Source organism: Vicia villosa, linkage group LG6 (assembly GCF_029867415.1).
Source record: "Vicia villosa cultivar HV-30 ecotype Madison, WI linkage group LG6, Vvil1.0, whole genome shotgun sequence".
NCBI classification, from domain to species: domain Eukaryota; kingdom Viridiplantae; phylum Streptophyta; class Magnoliopsida; order Fabales; family Fabaceae; genus Vicia; species Vicia villosa.
The window spans coordinates 101,427,249-101,449,277 of NC_081185.1; the positions used below are offsets into that span (position 1 = coordinate 101,427,249).

The following is a 22,029-nucleotide window of genomic DNA, read 5'->3' on the forward strand; positions in this document are numbered from 1 at the left end:
AAAAATAAAAAACATAAAAAATTCTTTTAAAATAATCAATTATTTAATTTAATTATTGATTTTTATTTTTATTGAAAAAAATTATATTTTTAAAAAATTAAAGTTTTATTCGGACGGGTGCGGGAAAGCACGTTTCTTATTAGGGGCGGGGGCGGAGGAACAAATATTAGCTCCGACCGAATTTGAAGACAAATGCGAATCTGGATCTAAGTGACTGTGTGCGGATCTGGGTGTACTTAAACCTGCCTCCAACCCGTTGTCATCCCTAATCATTTTCACCTGCTGGATATACCATCACAAACCTAACTTCACTATATCTATTTACGAGTCCACACACAACCATAACAAAAAAGAAACCAGCATCATCAAGAACCCACGAAGCAACTACAGTTCAACACACATTCATCAAAAATCATTTCAATCTTTGAAACTCAACCGAATACCAAACCCATTAATCCAAATACAGAAACTATAACCCTTTTCTTCTCTTTCACTTCACTCTTTCCGCCGTTAACAAATTCTCTCCTCACTCATTTTCACTCACTTTCTCTCTCCATCTTTTTGGCGCCAAACGGACCCCACCAAATTAAACTCCCATCCTCCCCATCTCTTCTGATAAATAAATACAACTACTTCCTTTCTTTCTCATCTTCATCCATTTCCATAACACAAACACTCAACTGAACCAACCGTACTATACTCACCGTAACTAACACACCCCAAAACGGTGTCGTACTGCAAATTCTAAATGATACATACTTTCTTCCTTTACTTCATCCTCCTTCTTTTCTATTTCCATCCAGTCATTTCTCTCTCCTCCGACGGCCTTGCTCTTCTAACACTCAAATCCGCCGTCAACGGCGACAGCGCCGCCGCATTCTCCGACTGGAACGAAAACGACCTTACTCCGTGTCAATGGTCCGGCATTAGCTGCGCAAACATCTCCGGTGAAACCGAAGCTCGTGTCGTTGGTATCGGTCTCGCCGGGAAAGGTCTCCGCGGTTACCTCCCGTCGGAGCTTGGAAACTTAATCTATCTCCGTCGTTTGAGTCTTCATACTAACCTCTTCCATGGCTCTATTCCTGTTCAGCTCTTCAATGCCACTTCCCTCCACAGCATCTTCCTCCATGGAAATAACCTCTCCGGTAGCCTCTCTCCCTCCGTCTGCAACCTTCCGCGCCTCCAAAATATTGACCTCTCACAAAATTCAATCTCCGGTACAATCCCGGAGTCTCTCGGAAACTGTGCACAGCTCCAGCATTTAATCCTCGCGGGAAACAATTTCTCCGGCAACATTCCGGTGACTCCATGGATGAAGCTTAAGAATCTAGTTCAGCTCGACCTATCTGCGAATCTTCTAGAAGGTTCGATTCCAGACGAGATTGGCTTACTTAACTCCCTCACCGGAACGCTAAACCTCTCATTCAACCATCTATCAGGTAAAGTTCCGAAGTCTCTAGGAAAATTGCCGGTGACGGTTAGCTTCGACCTTCGTAGTAACGATCTTAGTGGAGAAATTCCTCAAACGGGGTCGTTTTCGAACCAGGGACCTACCGCGTTTCTGAATAATCCGAAACTATGTGGGTTTCCTCTGCAGAAACAGTGCACAGGTTCTGCTCCGAGTGAACCAGGGAGTGGTCCTGGTTCAGCTCGACGACAGGTGAACCGGTCGAAGAAAGGGTTGAGTCCCGGGTTGATTATTATTATAACAGTAGCTGATGCTGCTGGTGTGGCTTTGATTGGGCTTCTTGTTGTGTATGTGTATTGGAAAAAGAAAGATAACTCCAATGGGTGTAGTTGTACTTTGAAGAGGAAATTTGGCGGTAGTGGAAACAATGAAAAATCGAGTTTCTGTTGTTTTTGTTTGTCTTTAGGGTGTGTTAAGGGGTTTAAGAGTGATGATTCGGATGTCGAAGAGAGTGAGAAAGGAGGAAGAGAAGGTGGTGGTAGAGTGGAAGGTGAAGGAGAAGGTGAATTGGTGGCAATTGATAAAGGTTTTAGCTTTGAGCTTGATGAGTTGTTAAGAGCTTCTGCATATGTGTTAGGGAAAAGTGGGTTAGGAATTGTGTATAAGGTAGTGCTTGGGAATGGTGTTCCTGTGGCTGTGAGGAGATTAGGGGAAGGTGGTGAACAGAGGTATAAGGAGTTTGCTGCTGAAGTTCAAGCTATTGGGAAAGTGAAACATCCTAATATTGTGAAGTTGAGAGCTTATTATTGGGCTCATGATGAAAAGCTTTTGATTAGTGATTTCGTTTCCAACGGCAATTTGGCTAATGCTCTTAGAGGTTAGTTCAATTCCTTTACATTTTGTTATCTTTGTTTTTAGGTAGTAGTATGCATGTATGTATCCCTTTCTCTTTTTCCTTTTGGGTCGTTGATTTCATGTGTTGCATTCATTCTTGAGGAGGCTTAACCTCCATTTTTACTCTCACCACCACGGACACCAGATACGGCACTGATCAGACATGTCGACACCGTAATAATTTGAAAAGATGAATAAAGTGAATGCAATCAAAAGTATTGGTATCGTTTCGGTGTCAGTATTTGACACTGACATAGACACGCATTTTTAAGAGATCTCGGTGCTACAGGGTTAATATCAGAGTAAGAGTAGTAGGCTTGTGGGAAGATAGCACTATTTCATTGATAATGAGAGTGCAATAATAGTACTAGTAACAAAATAATGAATGACAGTTAATGATAACATGGTGAAATTGGAATCTTACGTAATGTAGTCCTACCACTACCAACTTCAATTTAATTGGTACTCCGATATACACTATCATTGTGAGTTATACGTTACATGCTATCAATATGAATTTATTTCTACACATGCATTCAATCACATCTCATCAATATACTATCAGTTAGTTATGTTACTCCTAAAATGATTTTGGGGGTTCTAATCTACGACCCTGCACCTGATGTCCCTGCACAGCTATCAACTGGGCTGATTTAACGGGACATTACACAATTATCTTTAGAGAGGTGCATTTGGATACATTTCAATTAAACTCTGCCAACATTTTAAATTCAAGAAGTGGTTGTAGAATATTTAATTTAGAGGATTCTGGACTTGAACTTTATTTTATATAGGTTTGATGGATGTTTGGTCAATTTTTGTCCTTTAATTTCAGCCAAAAGGAAAATCAATTTCTTGTCTTATCTAGTTTGTAGAAAGAATGGGTAGCAAGACAAATAGTAATAAATTTAATATTTTTTAATAGAAAATGCTACTAAATATGCTAGATTTCGCTTTCATGAAAGAAAGCAATCGAATTTGGAGTTCTGTCTTTTCCCATTGTCTCTTTGTTTTCATGATTGTCATTTTCTTTATTGTTTTGTGGCACAATGGGACCATGATGGTTAGTTAGCTGCAAATGCACAATATTAAATTCCTATTTGTCTTGGTAGAAATGAAGAATTATAATATATTACTACTTAAGTTTTAACTTTGAAATTTGAGGGGAGAATATGGGTGTGGCTAGGTGAATACCTTAATTAGATGCTTACCTATTATTGGTAATGGCATTGAATCGAGAAATTGTTTGGTAGGACAATATTGTCAGTGTTATTGTAAATTTCAATGAGCTGCCCTTAGGAAGAAAAATAAGGACATTCGCCATGTGTCTCAGATATGAGATGGCAGTGGTATTCATGTCTGGGACCATGAACTTCTATCTATGTCTTTATCTCATTCTCACCACATGGGGTCACTAAACAAACCAAATTTTTAGGCGCAAAAGTTGCAATTAAACACCTCAGTAAGCCATGTTCCTGCATCATGAAGCTACAAAATCTCAGCTGTTGGATTAATCCAACAGTTAAGATATTGTTTTGCTCAATTGTTAGATTAAGTTTAAAGATTGAGAGTTGACTAGAGATACAGGAGAGGATCCAATGTGTTGTGTCTTTTGACTTCAATTTTGTTTGCAGCTGTTTGGATATTTTATACTATTAATTTTCAGTTTTACACAGCCTTTATAGTAGTATCATTTAAAGTAGCTTTGTATAAAGTATCATTTATTTGTAGTCTGAAAAAGAACTTGCAAGTTTGTGCCACTTTTTTGGCTTTATTCCATTCAGAAAAGTTTAACTTCTTAGCTTTGGTTCTTTTTTATTTCATTAGAGCTTCTTAGTTCTTGGAGTCTTGGTGGAAAGCTTTGCTTTTCTTTGTTACATCATCAATCCTTAACTTTTTTGCTTTTAATGCACTCTACCCGCTTCACAATCTCTTGATTCAAGCAGGGCCTACTAGAACTGCTTTCTCACTCCTTTGCTTCTACTACACTTATGTTTGGATATTATGAAGAAAATTAAACACATAAATACTTAATTTTGACTTTTAGAATAGTCAATAGTATAATCTGTTATGTAGGATGTAAGATACACCGACCAACCAACTATTCATGATTATTATGTTTGAAACTATTCATAAAAGAAAAGAAATTTGCTACATATGAATAGCATAATTATGTAACTGCAACAAAAAGTAATTCATAATCAGCATTTGCACTCTAATAGATTTATAATTTTCACAATAACTTGTTTTGCTGCAAATAGTTCACATTTAATTCGAAGTATTTTTGCAGGGAGAAATGGCCAACCATCTCCAAATCTTTCATGGTCAATCAGGCTGAGAATAGTCAAAGGAACAGCCAGAGGTTTAGCTTATCTCCATGAATGCAGTCCAAGAAAATTTGTTCACGGTGACCTCAAACCCTCCAATATCCTCCTCGACTCAGACTTCCAACCCCTCATTTCTGATTTCGGTCTTAACCGGCTAATCAGCATCACTGGCAACAATCCCTCCACCGGCGGTTTTATGGGTGGAGCTCTTCCTTACTTGAAGTCATCGCAAACAGAACGAATCAACAACTATAAAGCTCCCGAAGCTAGAGTACCAGGCTGCAGACCCACCCAAAAATGGGATGTGTATTCATTTGGTGTTGTATTACTTGAATTGCTCACCGGTAAATCACCAGATTCTTCTCCGGGAGCATCAACTTCTGTGGAAGTACCCGACTTGGTAAGGTGGGTTAAGAAAGGGTTTGAACAAGAAAGCCCTTTATCCGAAATGGTTGATCCATCACTTCTTCAAGAAATACATGCCAAGAAAGAAGTACTCGCTGTATTCCATGTAGCACTATCATGCACTGAGGGAGACCCTGAGGTCAGGCCTAGAATGAAAACTGTTTCGGACAATCTTGAAAGAATTTGAACATAATACTCTGATGTTTACCTGCTGAAATTTGTGAGCATGAGACTGGAAAGGAACATGCACTTCAGTTTCATGATGCATTTTTTGGTCAGCAATTTTTTGAAAGAGGTAATCAGCACGGGTCCTGCCTTATCTTTCAAAGACCAAAAAGTTTAATAAATTATGTTTAAATTTTGTTGTGGTCTCGTTCTCTCCAGAATCTGATTACAATAATTTCACATTAGCTAGCATTGCTACTGAATTGGCAATTTCATATGTATTATACATTGTTTATAAGAAAAAAATCTCTTTAGTATCCAACTCTCCATTTTGAATGACAATTCTTCTCAATTTTAATGGAATGCTGTTTTCACAACCATTCTATTTTTCTGAAAAGTTTAAATGGTTTCTTTTCATAATTTTTATTGAGATCATATCCTTAATACAATTTGGAATAATTTCATAAATATAACAACAATATCATAAATATAACAAGGCATAGATTTTGTTCTTTTGCAAGAGTGTGAACGGAGCTTGATAACTCGGAAAAAGAAATCAGGAAAGCTTTGTTCACGGGTTTTTGGATGCTCCTACAATGAAGAAAAGATAAATGTATTTGTCGAAAAGTATAGAATGTGTGGCACCTCTATGCTGATAGGGATGGTCAGAGGCTTAGTAATTTTCAACTTAGTATTCAACTCATTTGCATCATTCAAATGATTGGAAACAATCAACATATCTTCAACATAAAGTAACATGAAAATAAAAGACCAATCATCAAGGTTCCTCACATAAACACTTAATAACAATCACACCTTCTATAGACAATCTAGAGCATGTATGAATCAAAGTGCTTGTACCACTTCCTTGGGGACTGCTTCATTCTAAACAAAGACATCTTCAATTTGCAAACAAGTCTTCCATGTTAAGTATCACTAAATCCCTCTAACTGCTCCATGTAGATTTGCTCCTCTAGATTACCATGGAGGAAAGTTATTTTCACAACCATCTTCTCTAAATGCATATTCCTGCTGGCTACTGGGTCCAACACTACTTTGATAGAAGTGTGTCTAATGATCAGAATGAAAATCTCATCATAATCAATCTCCTTCTGCTATGAGTACCCATTTGCAACTAGGCAAGCCTAGAAATTTTCCCTTTCTTTTTATGTTACTTCTAGATTTTTCTTGTACATCCATTTGCAACCAATAGCTCTCTTTCCTTGTGGCATCTGAACAAGATCCTATGTCTCACTCTTTTTCAAGGACTCCATCTCCTCCAACATAGCATCCATCCAGTTACCTTTCTTCTAGAGAGCCATAGCCTCTTAAAAAGTAGAAGGGTCTCATGAACTGGTAAGAAGAGCATATGCTGCTAAGTCTTAAAACCTATATCTTACTAGAGGTGTAATACGACGAGCTCCATATCAAGAACAAGTGTATAGTCTTGTACTTCATTTGAATCTTGCACTCTACCTGAATCTAAGCCTGGTCCATCCTGTTGTTGAGCTACAATTTTACTTGGACTCACAAATGGCTACTTAATATCCACCTGAATCTTGTCCTGACTTGAATTTTCTACCTCAATATCTAGCACAACTATCACATCTGACTGTTCAACATCGACTTCTCATTAAATACAATATTTATACTCACAAATACCTTCCTCTTAACCGAATTCTGCAACTTTTACCCCCTTCACACCTTTATTGTAGCCAATAAAGATGCACTATTTTGACTTAGGGTCAAGTTTAGACTGATCCTTGATAGACATAAGCATATATGCTAGACACTAAAAAATAAACTACTCAGATCAATGGGGTTACCTGTCCACACCTCCTCTACGTCTTTTCTATCCAATGAAGCCCCGGTGATCTGTTGATTAGATAGCTTTCCATATTGAGTGTTGTTGTCCATAAAACTTTTGAAAGACAAACATTCAAATGAAGGCACCTTGCCTTCTCCATCAGATTCATGTTCATCCTCTCTGCAACACCATTTTGACGCGGTGTCCTTCTCATAGAAAAGTGCCTCTAGATTCCATTTTACTCACAGAAATGTACGAACTTCATGTCAGTATATTTAGTTCCATTATCAAACCGCAAATACTTTATTTTCTCCCTATTTGGTTATCAACCTCTACCTTCCACATTTTGAACTTAGAAAAGACCTCAGATTTATATTTCATAAAATAAACCCAGACCTTATAAGAAAAATCATCACTGAATATCACAAAGTACTTAAAACATCCAGCAGAAGGCTCTTTTGTAGGCCCCCAAACATTAGAATGGACATAGTCTAAGATTCTCTTGGTCTCGTGTTTCCCAGTCTTAAAACAAATTTTGCACTATTTCCCAAGAACATAATACTTGCATAATCCAAATGTGTAATTGAGAACACCCTCCAGCAAATTCCTTTGATCAAAGATGAATCATCTTTGTGTGTCAAGGTGAGCTCTTTAAGGAGAAAGTATATTGGAAACTTTGAGAGAAACGCTTGAGGAGTAAAGGGTTCATCAAGTGTTCGTCACCATCTTCAATTCAAATCCTACCCAATCTAGGTTTTAATTAAGAAAAGGTGGATTTTGATTAGGTGTAGTAGGGCTACAATTATCTAGGATCAATGCATGAGGGAATGTGGCTTAAATTTATGATATTTCTACTTGAATTGCGTGGTTCTTCATAAAAAGCATGTCATGTTTGATTCTTTGAGTATGTATGCTTGCAAGTTCTGATATAGATGTTGATTGGCCATTACAATATGTTAGAATATGTTTGCATTGTGTTTTGATTGCAGAAATGATGAAATTCAAGTGGATTTTTGAGTTTTCACATACCTATAACCGGTTACACATAGAATGTAAGTGATTACCACCCAAAAAATGGAAAATTTATGAAACAGAAAGGGGTGTAACCAGTTATCTATTTTCTGTAACTGGTTACCACCTGGGTATTACGTTTTTTGTGTCACCGGTTACATGTTTTGGAAAAATGATTTTTCACTTGTTTACCTCTTCCATGAGAAATTAAGTGGTAAATTTCCTTTGCCTAAGTGTTATTATATAGGGATACTTTGTTTCTATGATATTTGATGGAAGATATCATGTTTGATTCAACCTTGAGTGATGTGATGTGCATCATGTCTAATATGCATGATGGCTCGTTATAAGTGTAGTTCTACTTTACCTTGTTTATGTCGTTTTTCCTTCTCAGAATATTTGTATGATTATGTTACCTTATAATTATAAACATTAAGTGAGAATAATATGGTTCATCCTAGATAGGTGGACTCTCTATTTATACAACGTGCCATGTAAGTCATGGCAATCGGAACACCATTTATGGAGCTAATCTATCTCAAATCTTACCAAACTAGAATAATTGTCCAATTTAGTGATGACTAAAAAACGTCACGAACCCAAAGATTGGTTAAAGGTATGAGCCACAGGGTTATTCCTACGTCACAGGGGCGAGCGCTTAGATAGAAGCTATTAGACCGGGAGTTCAAGCTCACGTGAACTAAGTAGATAAATGATTGAATAATTAAGAAATCTTACTAAAATAAATTCCCGTAGAAGGATCCCATTGATAAAAAGTAGTTAATCGCCCCCATGTTTATTTGTTAGTAGATAACAAATGATAGGCGTAGTGGCTACAGTGTTAGGTCGAGCAGAGAGCCGAAGCCTTTTATATTTTTTTAGGTGGGATTGAGTTTAATGTAGCTCCACCGATGTATTTACCATCTTTTATTGGACTCATGTATATATTTTGACTCTGGGGAAATTAATCCGATTAACATTTAAGAGTACCACCTCTGTAACTAAGATCGTAACATTGTATATTAAGTTCTAGATAAGTAATATGTGATGTCACAGTTGGTAAACCATGTTGTTACATATTTTACTAACATTTTCTTGTATATTTTCCTCAAGATTTATCTGTGATGGATGAGGTGATTATTTCACTAATGGACACTAACATGAACCAATCCATCACTAAGATTCCTTCTTAAGAGGAGATCAAGAGGAAATCTTCAATCTTAGAAAAGACAATGATACTGGTCCTGATGGCCTTGGAGGAGTGTTCTACCACACCTATTGGCCTATTATCAATAATTATGTTTGTAATGCAGTTCTTTAGTTCTTCAAAACTGGTTGGATTCTACCTAAGTATAACTCCAACACTATAATTCTGCTGCCTAAATTCAAGGAAGTTGACACAATGGACAAGTTCTAGCAAATTGTTTTGGCGAGTTTGAAGTTCAGAGTTATATCGAAGATCATTAGAGATAGAGTGACTACCTTCATGCCATCTCTGATTTCCTTGGAGCAAAGATGATTTATTTAAGGTAGATGCATAAAAGACTGCATTTTTCTTGCTTTAGAAGCCATAAATCACCTGGATAAAAAAAGCTTTTGGTGGGAACCTGGCCCTTAAAACACACATAGAAAAGGATTTTGAAACAGTAAGTTAGGAGTTTCTTCTATAGGTTCTCAAAAAATTTGGTTTCAATACAATTTTCGACAATTGGATACAAACCATGCTAGCCTCATCATTCCTTTATGTATCCATATATGGTGTTCATCATGGTTTCTATAACTGCACAAAAGGAGTCAGTCAAGGAGATCCGCTATCTCCTCTCCTATTTTTCTTTGCAAAAGAAGTTTTAAGTATAACTATCGGTAAACATGTTGAGGATGGCTCCCTAAAGCTTATCAAAAGTAGCAAAGAAAATGATATCCCCTCACATGTCATGTACTCAGATGGCATCTTAATTTTATGCAAAGGAAAGATTTCTAACATCCAAGTCCTCATCAATCTTTTCAATATGTATTCACTTGAATATGGGTAGAGAGTCAATACATCCAAATCTTCTATCTATTTAGGTTCCATTCCTTCTGCTAGGTTGTTTCAGATTCTCACCATGACATGTTTCTCTAGAGGATTCTTACCCTTCAATTACCTTGGAGTTCCTATTTTCATGGAAGGGTTAAGGCATTATATTTACGACATATTATAGATAAAATCATTTCCAAAATGGTTGCTTGGAAGGGCTCTACTCTCTTAATGGTTGAAAAAGTTTTGTTGGTTAAATCTATCATTCAGAGCATGCTCACCCATACTATCACATGTTATTCTTGGCTTGTTGCATTATTGAAAGATATTGAGAGAAAGCATCTAAGAATTTCATAGGTTTGAAATCCCTTATGAGACTTAATGAGGCATCTAATATAAAGCTTGGATGGGATCTGATAACTAGCTAGGAGTCATGGGCTACAATCCTCAAAGTAAGAAATTTCAAATCTTATGGCATAATTAAACATCATATCTTTTTATCTTTTTGGTTCAACATCAAACCTTAGTATACCACCATAAAATCATTCTTCATGGTCTCTTAGAAGTGGTACCTTCATCAAGTTCTGACAGGATACTTGATGTGGGCCTCCTCTCATCCAGGAAACCAATTTGGAATTACTTCAAAGCGAAGGCACCTCTATTCAATCTAAAGTCTCAAAATTCATTTCATATAGTTGTTGGGATTTTCCTCATAATTGAAGCATAATATTCCTTTTTCTTCTTCAAAGAATTCACCAATTCGTTTTGCACAATATTAATTTTGAAGATATCATCATTTGGCCCTTGTCACACTCGAGCTCTCTAAACCTGAAAGAAGCATACCATTTCGAAGCTCCATTCATTCCTCAATATTGGACCAAGACTATTTTGTCTAATGATATACCTCTTTCCAAGTCTATGTTCATATGGAAGCTAATGATGGACAAAGTCCCTACTGATGACAAGTTAAGACACATAGGTTGCAACTTGGCCATAATGTGCAATATTTGCAAAAAGGATGAGGAAACTTCTCACCATCTTTTTTTTTATTGCCCTTTTGCCAAGAAACTATGGCTTTGGTTTTACAACACAGTCAAGATATCCAACCTTTTTAATAATAATTTAAAAGATTGGTGGACTATTTGTACTACTAATAGGTCAAAACAATGTTGTTTAATTCTAAAAGTTGCAATTACTTACATCATCAACAATCTTTGGAAAGCTAGGAATTGAGAAAGATTTAGAAATAAGTCTCAAGATGTCAAGTAGGCCATTGACAAGATAAAAGTTCAGTTGCTTCTGACTAGAACTAAGTCTTCCACCGTTTCATCTTTCTCCTTGGATGATTTCAAAATCATCAAGGCTTTTAACATCCCCATTAAGCCTCCAAAAACTCCTCAAATTGTAGAAGTTTTATGGCATCCTCCTCCTCTTGATTGGATAAAATGCAAATGTGATAGTGCATACTGCATACAACCATAATCTCCTTTCAGTTGGTTGTGGTGGAATCTTTCGAGATAACCATGGTAACTTTATCTTAGCCTTTGTTGATCAAGTCATACGGACATTTTCCTACCTCCGTCGAATTCTTTGTTGTCTTTAGAGCCATGGAGATTATAATGGATAAGGATTGACCGAAACTATGAATTGAAGTATTGAAGTGTAAGATTTCCATAAACCATCTTTGATATCTTCACAAGTAAGAAACAATTGAAATATTTTGTATGACCTTTTTCTTTTCTTTTTTCACATAAACATTAAACATCATTTCACATCTCATAGAAAAAGGAATTCATGTTCTGACTTTTTTTGAAAACATGAGTCTCACTTATAATTATCTAACCATTTTAAAATCTATTTCTATTTGCATTATTAGAAAAAAAAACTTCTACAAAATTGAAAATATGTTTCATTAAATTTTCTAGACTTGAGATCTCCCTCTCTCTCTTTTATATTGTTTTGCTTTCTCAATATATCCACGAGGCTTAACACAATAACCCACCAACGATATAGATATTTATCATGATTTTTATTTACGAGCCAAAGAAATACACGTATCCGTTGAAAATCGAGAAAAAAAAAAACAAATAATAGAAAAAGTAAATATACGGTTATGGTTTGTTTGGCTCTGCTTTGTCAATTGTCACTCTAACTTAGATATTCATTCTTCTCATTTCATGCTCCCTCCCAAATTAACAATGGCGTCTTCTTCTTCTACGCATTTTCTTTGCAATTGCATTTCCTCTCTCAAATCCCCAACACCATTGAATTTTAAATCTCCAACAACAACACTAACCATAACCCCTCCTCCTCTTCGACTTCGTCTTTCACTCAGAGCTTCTCCTCCTCACAACAACAATCCCATCATCACTGACGATGATTCTGTTGACACTCTACCCCCTAAACCTAAACCCCCTTCTCTACTTCCTAACTTCAGGTACCTTTTGATGAATTCTTCTCCAATGCTTTGTTCATGCATAGTTGTGATTCTGAAATTGATTAATGATTATACATTTATACTATTTAAGTTATGTGCTTAGTTTCGTTATTAGGGTTTTTATGATTGATTATTCGGTTCTGATCACTGAATACTGAACAGAAATGGTTGGTTTAAATTTGATGAACTTGGAATGGATATGCTGTCCATTGCTCTGCCTGCTGCTGTTGCATTAGCAGCTGATCCAATTGCATCATTGATCGACACAGCTTTTGTTGGACATATAGGTACTTTAGTGGAAATTAATTTAATTATTTTAGTTTTCATGATGATGATGATCGGATTTTGTATGGATTTGTTTGTTTGTTTTAGAGTTGTTGTTGCGGAATTTTTTTTATTAATTAGTTACATTATGCAGGAGCGGTTGAACTCGCCGCAGTTGGGGTTTCAGCTTCTGTGTTTAATCTAGTGTCAAAAGTATTCAATGTTCCTCTACTTAATATTACTACATCCTTTGTTGCCGAGGAGCAAGCGCTGATTGGAAAGGAGGAAGATTCTGGTGGAACCGACGAAAATGGTATGAAAATTTTCATGAATGGGAATGGGTTGGTTTCACAGTTTTTTTGGTAGGAAGTCTAGTTTTCATGGACATGGTTGGGTCGGATAGTTTTGGTCTCATGTAGTTATGGTAAATTTCTCAGGCATTTTCCAACGCAAGAAGCTCCTTTCTTCAGTATCTACTTCTTTAGCACTTGCTGCAGCTCTTGGAATTGCTGAAACTGTAGCGCTTTCACTCGGCTCCGGCTCTCTTATGACTATCATGGGTATAGCTGCTGTATGTATGTCAAAGCTCATTATTTATCCATATATTGCCGAGTATTTGTATTCTACTTCTTCATGTTCGAATTTCTTCCATGTCTGTAACTTACCAGGAAGACAATCTCTCCAACCCAAAACAAAGAAATTGAAAATAAATAAATAAAAATTGCTGTTTGTAAATACTAGATGCACAGTTATTTAACCAGATTAGTTCTAACTGTCTATGTGCAACTTGTGCGGAGACTGAAGAGGTAGAGCTACAACAAAAATCTATCTTAATTGACAGTGATATTTTGAATTTAATTTGATTTTGCTCATAAACATGTAATAACTTGCTTACAAATGATTTTTTCTCTCCCCATCATTTTATGATCTATTGTGGTGCATAATTGTTTCGATTTTCATGAAACGTGGAAATATTGAGATGAAAAAAATGAAATTAGGTGTAAAATTGTGTTTTATTTTAAACAGAGCTTTTTTATTTGTATTGGAAATGGTTCTCCTGCATAACTTTAAGTTTTGTAAAAAATTTGCAAAGTTTTCAAGTCTAATTGCATTGTGTAGTTGTGGCCTGACAGTTAATTATTCATATTGTAACCAATTCGTGAAATGTTAGCAATCATTAGAAATTTACTGTTAGGCATCACATTCATCAGTTATCAGTTCTATGCTATGCATCAAAAGAAATATATCCTGGCCTTTTGTTGCTTTATTGTTGGTTTGAGGTTATAAAAAAGAGAAAAAAGTTTATATTGCTCTTCATGGGTATGTCAATTTTATATAAATGAATTTACTTCGTATGCTGTACAGGACTCCCCGATACGAGGACCCGCTGAGCTTTTTCTTACATTGAGGGCTTTTGGTGCTCTACCAATTGTGATTGCATTAGCTGCACAAGGCACTTTTCGTGGATTTAAGGATACAAAGACGCCTCTATATGCCGTTGGCAAGTATTGCAGCAGCTTTCTTTCTTTCTCTCCATTTACTTATAAGTTGCATACAGTTGACTCCAGTTACAATCACTTATAGCCTTTAAATTGTTCTATTTATCCAAAAATGAACACTTAAGCACACCTCTGAAATATGTATAAATAAATAAAAGAGACAAAATTGTGCAGATTTTGTAAATTTAAATTATAAACAAGTATCCTTGGCAGAGATGATCCATGGAAAATATGTAATGAATATTGCATAGCTGACATAATTGCTGAAACCATAACATTTGCTTTTTATACTTTTAAGAAAATTTTAACTTTGTCAACAATAGGATCATTTGAACATCTCAAATTCATGGTAAAGACCTTCTTAGCCTACTATATTAAATGCAGGCTCAACACAATTTTACTATAAGGAATAATGAATAAACTGGGGATTGAGCAAATCAAATAGCTTATTACCTGTGAAAACCTTCTGACAATTTCTTATTGTACTTTTTTTCTCTCCGTAGAATAAGAAACAGATCCTCTACCAATTTGTGTGACTTTTTTCTTAGTTTATATCTGTGATTTCCCTGTTGATTTTCTATAACTTTTTACTACTATACCGCTCTACGAGCTGCCAATTTCTTGTTTTTACATGTTTATACTCTGCAAAATACTCCCTGCAGCCCTCCCAGTGCTAATATGGAGAAATAGGGGTGCAATTCTAGGTAAAAGATTTTCTGGATTTATAAATGACAAAAGCTTATCTTGACATTCCAGGTGCTGGAAACTTTCTTAATGTCATACTGGATCCAATATTAATATTTCTTTGTGGTCTTGGCATTAGTGGTGCTGCAATTGCTACAGTGATATCTGAGTATGTCAGGAGTGCGGTAAACTTAATACTATATGTGCATTTTGCACATGTCCTTTTAATTCATGTGATCTTCTGCTTTTAACATAATTTTTCTTTTTGTTCACCAGATATTTGATCGCTTTCATTCTTCTATGGAATTTGAATGGCAAAGTGCTGCTAATCCCTTTTGACTTTGACGGGACAAAATTTTTCAGCTATTTGAAATCTGGTACATGCTTTTCAATTTAGTTGAATTTCAAAGAAATTAGTAATGATAATGAAATCATGAGAGTTTATTGGAAAGTTATTGAATAGCATTAGCATTATATCTTTGAATTTTTCCTAGACACACTTCAACTGTGCTTGAAAGTGGATTTTAAATTTTATTCACTGAGTATCTCAATATTGTCTTATCTTTAAAATGAATCAATTAAATACAAGTATGTGAGTGAATAACATAACTTTTGGCTTTTGGTGATTATATGCTTAAATAGTACTGAACATGATATATGATATGAAATTATCACATCATGTAATCCTTGTTACCCACCTCATCTAACGGGAAAAACTTTTGTTGTTGATGTATGAATTATGATTATGCATACTTCTGCATTTTTAACAAAATTTCATTGGCTTGAAATTTTTTTATTTGGTTAACAACTATTTCTTGACAGAAGAGACATGCCAGGTAAAGAGTAATGCAGACTAATTTTTACTTTTATCATTGCATTTTTTAGGCGGTCTTCTAATTGCCAGGACTTTGGCTGTGTTTATAACTATGACACTCACAACATCTCTGGCAGCTAATCAGGGCCCTATACCTATGGCAGGCCATGAAATTTGCATGCAAGTTTGGCTGTCTATTTCTTTGCTCACCGATGCTCTGGCACTAGCTGGTCAGGTTGGATCATACTGTAATTGTCACGGTTAAACTATGGATAAATATGACCTCTATTTGTTTTGCCACAGTTGAAATGTGTTTAACCTATACTAGACCTCCAAAAACTTATAACAACCTTAAAACATATGTTCAGACCATATATTGTCCGATGTGGGACTCTTAACACCCCGCTCACGCCCAACACTATGGATTTGGTGTGTGGATATAAATGGTAGATGATCCGATAGCAGAAATTTGATAGCATGTGGCTCAACGGATCTTTAACCCAGCTTTGATATCATCTTAGAATTGTGGTTTAAGACTAACTCAACCCTGCAAAACAAGTTTGTAAGGTGAAGATTGCACCTACTTATAAACATATGTTTAGGCCACATATTGTCCGATGTGAGACTCTTTAACACATACCAATTTAATTATCAAAGCATATAGCATAGGTAGTTTAGCTCGTCCAGTTTGCAAACCACATGAATCCAGAAAAATACAGTTTTATAATGATGAAGTGCAATGTGTTGAATATTAAAGGGCTCCCCATGGCCTTTAAATCAAACAAATTGGGTATCATCAACTTTGAAATATTTGCTGACAAGAGAAAAGTAATCCAACTTCCTTAGCATTGCTGAAAATACTGTCCCTTATTGCATGACAAAATCCATATTTTTCCATTCCACGAGATACTAAAATGACATTAGCAAAGAGTTCCAATATTCTTATTATTAAAAAAAATAGTTGGAAAATGACAAGTTTTGAAAGAATTGATTGTGTATTATACTTTTTAAAATGATAGAGATGCTACAAAGTCTACCAATAGTGGAATTCCTATTATTTAGAAATCTGGCATAAACAAACTGTTTGAAATTATTAATGGGTGCAATGTATTTGACAGAAACTTTTGACAGAAACTTTGTGACATGTTATGCATTTATGTTGCAGGCTCTTCTTGCCAGTAGTTACTCACTGGGAAATTACGAGCAAGCACGCCTCGTCATATATAGAGTGATACAGGTTACTGGTTGTTATCCCCATAATCTGCTTCCCTTTATTATCAGATTAGGATATACACTGATTCATAATTCTTTTGCTCTCCTTTTGTTCTACATTTCTATCAGATTGGTTTAGGAGCTGGAATCACTTTATCGATGATCTTATTTTTTGGGTTTGGAGCATTTTCTACTTTATTTAGCTCAGATTCAGAAGTTCTGGATGTTACTCGGTCAGGTTTATGGGTAAGAAATCACAATTTTTTTGTTGAGAATTACTTTCTATAGCTGCTTGATTGCCGCAGGCTATTAGTTGAAATGAACTTAAGTTGGATGACTTTTTAGTTTTTATGTTTAGATTCAGATTGTTATTCATTTTATATGAATGAATCCAAGTGTTGTTAAATGGCTACCATGTCACCGCCGTGACGAGGGAGATTTTTGGACAACCGCCATAGGAAATTTATGAGGGAATGCCAGCCATGGCGGTGCCATAGGCTGCAATGGCGTGTTTATGTGGAAGATTTATGGTCTTCCACCGTCAACAAGATTGATGAATCTAATAGAAACTGGTGTAAAAAATGTATTTACTGAATAAGAATTGAAGTTTATTGAATATTCTCTGGAGAAAAGATCTCAACAGAAACATAATACATATATACACACTATTACATAATTGCTAGTAATTATTAATTATTAAAAAACAGTAAGTGCTAATAAAAATAAATAACTGCCTACTGCCCACATTAGTTTCTCCTTCTCCTCTTATAAATATTTTTTATAAAAGGTCTAACAGAATCATACCCTGCTTGAAGAGCAATGTTGTTTGAAGTATCTGAAACTTACCCATATGTGCAGTTTGTTGCTGGATCTCAACCAGTGAATGCTTTGGCATTTGTTATTGATGGGATTTACTATGGGGTATCAGACTTTGAATATGCTGCTTACTCGATGGTAATTACCTACTTTAATGATTATTAGATGCTTAAACATTTCAAGTTGTTTTATCCTCTTAACTGGGTTTCTTTTCTACTCCCTCTTTCTTACTTATTTTGTTTGGCTTTTGCAAGGATAGGTGCTGGTTGGATTAATTTCTTCAATTTTCATGCTGGTTACCGCTCCAGTAGTTGGACTTCCTGGAATCTGGGCAGGATTGTTTCTCTTCATGGCGTTGCGTGTTCTAGCTGGAGTTTGGAGGTAAAGTGCATATTTTAGTTTTACGGGTAATGCATTGTACTATTCATATTTGGATCCCTGCACAACTAGCAATGGTTGAATGATACGGGTGACATTGGTTTAAATGGAATTTGTCATGATGTCTTGAATCTTGGGAGACATTGGTTTAAATGGAATTTGACATGATGTCTTGAATCTTGATCATTAGTTTTTTTTTCTTCTGTCTTTATCTATCCTACTGAGTATGGGGGAAAGCAGGATATACTTGTTTGATTACATGAGAAGATTTTGATAGAGATAATATGTATTTTCATTTTTTTAAGATTAAGCAGCAAAAGTGGCCCATGGGATGTGATATGGTATAAAGATGGAGCAGAAGACTGATTTTCACATGGATACAGGCTTTGTAGCCTCTCCTGCTAAATCCCGGCACTCAACTCAATGACAGTCCAGTAGCAGTACTGGACTAATATATTATTAAAATGTGGCAGAAATTGCTGAAAATCAAATGCCGAAGTCTTTCTGGAACAAGGAGAGAATTTGAATGGCTAAATGAGCACAGGGATGGAGAAAATCGTTTAATGACTTGCATGCAGCATAGAAGTCAAATCTTGTAACTTTATGGTATTTTGCAATTTTCATTGCTGAAGGAAGCTCTGCATCTTAGAGCTACGTGTCGGGTAATGGCATGTGCTCTGTAATTTCTTCTATATTTTATATAAATATAAAGTCTTTCTAGGAAAAAAATCAGTTTTGTCTATTTAATCTTCACTGACCAATTGGTTAGAGAGTCTTAGTTTCTTTTCTTTAGGAAATATATTATTTAGTAAGATGTCTGTAAATAGATATTTAAATATGTTAATTTCTTCACAAATCATTCTTGTGTCTTCATAATTTGATTCTTTTGTGAGCTATCACTAATAGTGTGTAACTGAATAACTGCTGTCACATAGTAACTAGTCATAACTCTGCATGTATAAGGCCATGTGGTACATCAATTGCTTACATGAATCCTTATACCATGTCATGTGATATGCTCCTTTATAGGGAAATGATAAACTAGGAGGCTTTAGACAACCAAAGTAATTAGAGTTCTTATTATTTTAGAGACCACTTTAGAAACCATCACTTTAGAAACCAAAGGGTACATGAAGTTCATATTTATGGGTTGGCAGAGTTTCATGTAAAAAAGTGTATTCCAAAAAGTACAAAAGGGTATCATAGTTAAAATTATAATTCAATGAAAAATTCATAGTACACAGAAAAAAGTACAAAAGAGTATCATATTCATAGTTATAATTATAATTCAATGAAAAATTCATAGTACACAGAGAAAAAAGTACAAAAGAGTATCATATTCATAGTTATAATTATAATTCAATGGAAAATTCATAGTACACAAAGCATCTTTACATGACTGAGATGCTGAATAGAAAGCAGAAACATGGTATTATTTAAATCACTGAGGTGGGAAAAAAAGACCCTGCTACAAATAAACCCACCAAAGTGAAAAATAAAAAACCATGTAAACAGCAAGAAACCTTAAGATCCACCTTAAGATCCTATATGTGAAAAACATATATCTAGTAACTTCTTCTCTTCTAGTAAGCCAAAATCATAATCAGGTTTCAAGAAACTATAATCATAACCAACTTCAAGATCTGCAAACTGCATATTATTCCAATTTTCAGGCAAGTAACCACCCAATTTCTGCAGCTGTTGAGAAAGATCACTCAACTTCCTACTTGGCCCTGAACTAAATCCATAAGGTGCACTTCCATTGTTTCCTCTCTCTTTTAAATTAGTGCTTTTATTAGTATTGTTGTTCAAAGCCTCAACTTGGGACATTCTATCGGTTGGTCCAACACTGGCACCACCAAACAAATGAACTCCCTGCACGCAAGGTAATCTCTGAGCCTCATAATTATTGCAATCAATAGATTGGCCTCTCAGCTTGCATTCCAATCCCTTAAGCTCATTTTTCATCCCATCAAAATGTCCATTTTTACTTTGCTCATTTTGTGACTGATCATGGCTTAAGAAATGTCCAATTACTTCCTTCTTATGTCTCTTTACAAGGGAAGCCTCGGTTCTGATGTTAAAACTCTCAGAATCTGGTATTGGATTGAAATCTGGAAGCATATTGTGCAGGTTTCCAAAGAAATTGTTGTTGCAGTTCAACTCAAAGGATTTCAAATCCTCAACTGATCCTCTACTTGTTTCTTCACTCTTCACCAGAATCCCATTTTCCGCTCTATCAGAAGATCCCGAGTTCATGGCTGAATCTATAGACTCTTTCTGTACATGATAACACTCTCCACCCATGTCAGAATTCTCCAAAACCTTCTCTGATTCACTCTCTGGCAGTTCATTTTCTACACGTGTTTCTGATTTAACATTCTTGTAGGACTCTTGATGAACAGTTTTCTTACATCTCTTGTTGGTTTTACATTGGACAGTACCAGCTATTATCCCTTCCTTCAATTCCTCTACTGAGTCGCCATCAGCAACAAATTTTTTAGCAAGAATCTTATTCTCTTTATCATACTGATGAAGATTACCCTCCAACTCTTCAGCTTTTGCAAGATCCTCCTCACCCTTCAATGAATCAATAGAACCTGAACCACCACTTGATGATGAAGGTGGCAATCCATTAGGAAAGTTCAAACGAGCACTAGGTCCATACATAGCCTTAGCTGCTTTATCATAAGCAAGAGCAGCTTCATGTGCTGTAGAGAAAGTACCAAGCCAAAGCCTATTTGCTTTCTCACCAACATGTTTACCATTGATCGGCTCGCGAATCTCAGCCACCCATTTACCCCAAATCCTCTGTCTAACTCCTCTGAAATTGCAATCTGAATTCTGAGGACCACCTTTACCTCTCATGCACCCTTTTCTCGAACCTTTTGCTGGAGCTTTATGAATCTTTTCAGCTCCATTATCTCCACAACCAAGTTTTTGCTGTTGCTGCTTGTTGTATTTCTTCCACTTCTCAAGAGTATCTTCCACTGAATCCCTTCTTCCGCCACTGCGTCTCTTGCGTGATTTCCTTTCTCTGCAGCCATCAAATAAACAACAAAATTTTGTTAGTTTTCTATTAGTTTCTTAAAAAAAACTCAAGCAAATTCACAAAGAAAACAAATCAAGAATTTAGAAGAGAGAAGCTGACCCAGAAACAGTTTCAATCTTCATACGCTTTCTGTTACTGAAGGAGCATACAACTAAGTTCCTTCTTGTGTTTTTATCTATAGTAATAGAGTTTGTGTTTTTCTTAAGGGTTTAAAAGAGGTTTTATGATTTGTATATTGAACTATAGTTGCATGAAAGCGTCATCTCAAACGTCACTCTTGACTTGAAAACTAAGAAAAAAATGTTGAAGTGATCAATTTAGTATTTGTGTTATTTTTATAACAGTGACCTTTCTACAAAAGGAAACATAGATTTTGGATATGATTGATGACATGACTTCATCCATTTTGAGAATATAATGCATAGGCTGATGAGCTTCTAGGGTTGGGACACGTGGCAGTCGTTGTTTCATTGGTGGCAGCCTGTCAAGAGCTTTCTTCACTGTGAAGGGCTTGCTCTCTATTTGGTGATGCTGGTTGCAGCTAACAGTTTTTGTTTCTGGCTGATTCTTGTATTTTTTCAAAGCATATCTTTGATTCATTTGTTTTTTTAGTTGTATATATAGCAATTATATAAAAGAAAACTATATGAAGGAGAAAAAAAATATTTGATTTAATATTTGGATTGATATATACTCTTTCCATACAACATATCATTAAATATGAATTTAATTTATATAGAAAAAATATTATTAATATTTTTTGTTTGAAGAAATAAAAAAATATATAAAGTAGAAAAGAATATTAGTTTTAATATTTGGATATATACTCTCTCGTGTCC

The 22,029-nt window shown here is 35.5% G+C and overlaps 3 protein-coding genes across 3 annotated transcripts; 2 read left to right on the top strand and 1 right to left on the bottom strand.

Moving 5' to 3' along the window:
* Positions 1 to 359: 359 nt before the first annotated feature.
* Positions 360 to 5,521, top strand: LOC131609419 (receptor protein kinase-like protein ZAR1). Its single transcript, XM_058881113.1, has 2 exons — positions 360 to 2,285; positions 4,593 to 5,521. Exons 1-2 carry the CDS (start codon positions 749 to 751, stop codon positions 5,219 to 5,221), a joined length of 2,166 nt encoding a protein of 721 aa, XP_058737096.1. The 5' UTR covers positions 360 to 748; the 3' UTR covers positions 5,222 to 5,521.
* Positions 5,522 to 10,467: 4,946 nt separating this feature from the next.
* On the top strand, positions 10,468 to 18,997 carry LOC131614237 (protein DETOXIFICATION 44, chloroplastic). Its single transcript, XM_058885853.1, has 14 exons — positions 10,468 to 10,486; positions 12,081 to 12,471; positions 12,634 to 12,758; positions 12,890 to 13,048; positions 13,173 to 13,306; positions 14,101 to 14,236; positions 14,991 to 15,087; positions 15,195 to 15,295; positions 15,804 to 15,967; positions 16,898 to 16,969; positions 17,074 to 17,190; positions 17,803 to 17,898; positions 18,020 to 18,141; positions 18,444 to 18,997. The coding sequence occupies exons 1-14, from the start codon at positions 10,468 to 10,470 to the stop codon at positions 18,502 to 18,504; spliced, it is 1,794 nt and encodes a 597-aa protein (XP_058741836.1). The 3' UTR covers positions 18,505 to 18,997.
* A 475-nt stretch (positions 18,998 to 19,472) lies between these two features.
* LOC131609420 (uncharacterized) lies at positions 19,473 to 21,511 on the bottom strand. The gene is made up of 2 exons (XM_058881114.1): positions 21,290 to 21,511; positions 19,473 to 21,175 (listed from the first exon to the last, which is right to left on the bottom strand). The coding sequence occupies exons 1-2, from the start codon at positions 21,310 to 21,312 to the stop codon at positions 19,675 to 19,677; spliced, it is 1,524 nt and encodes a 507-aa protein (XP_058737097.1). The 5' UTR covers positions 21,313 to 21,511; the 3' UTR covers positions 19,473 to 19,674.
* Positions 21,512 to 22,029: the final 518 nt, after the last annotated feature.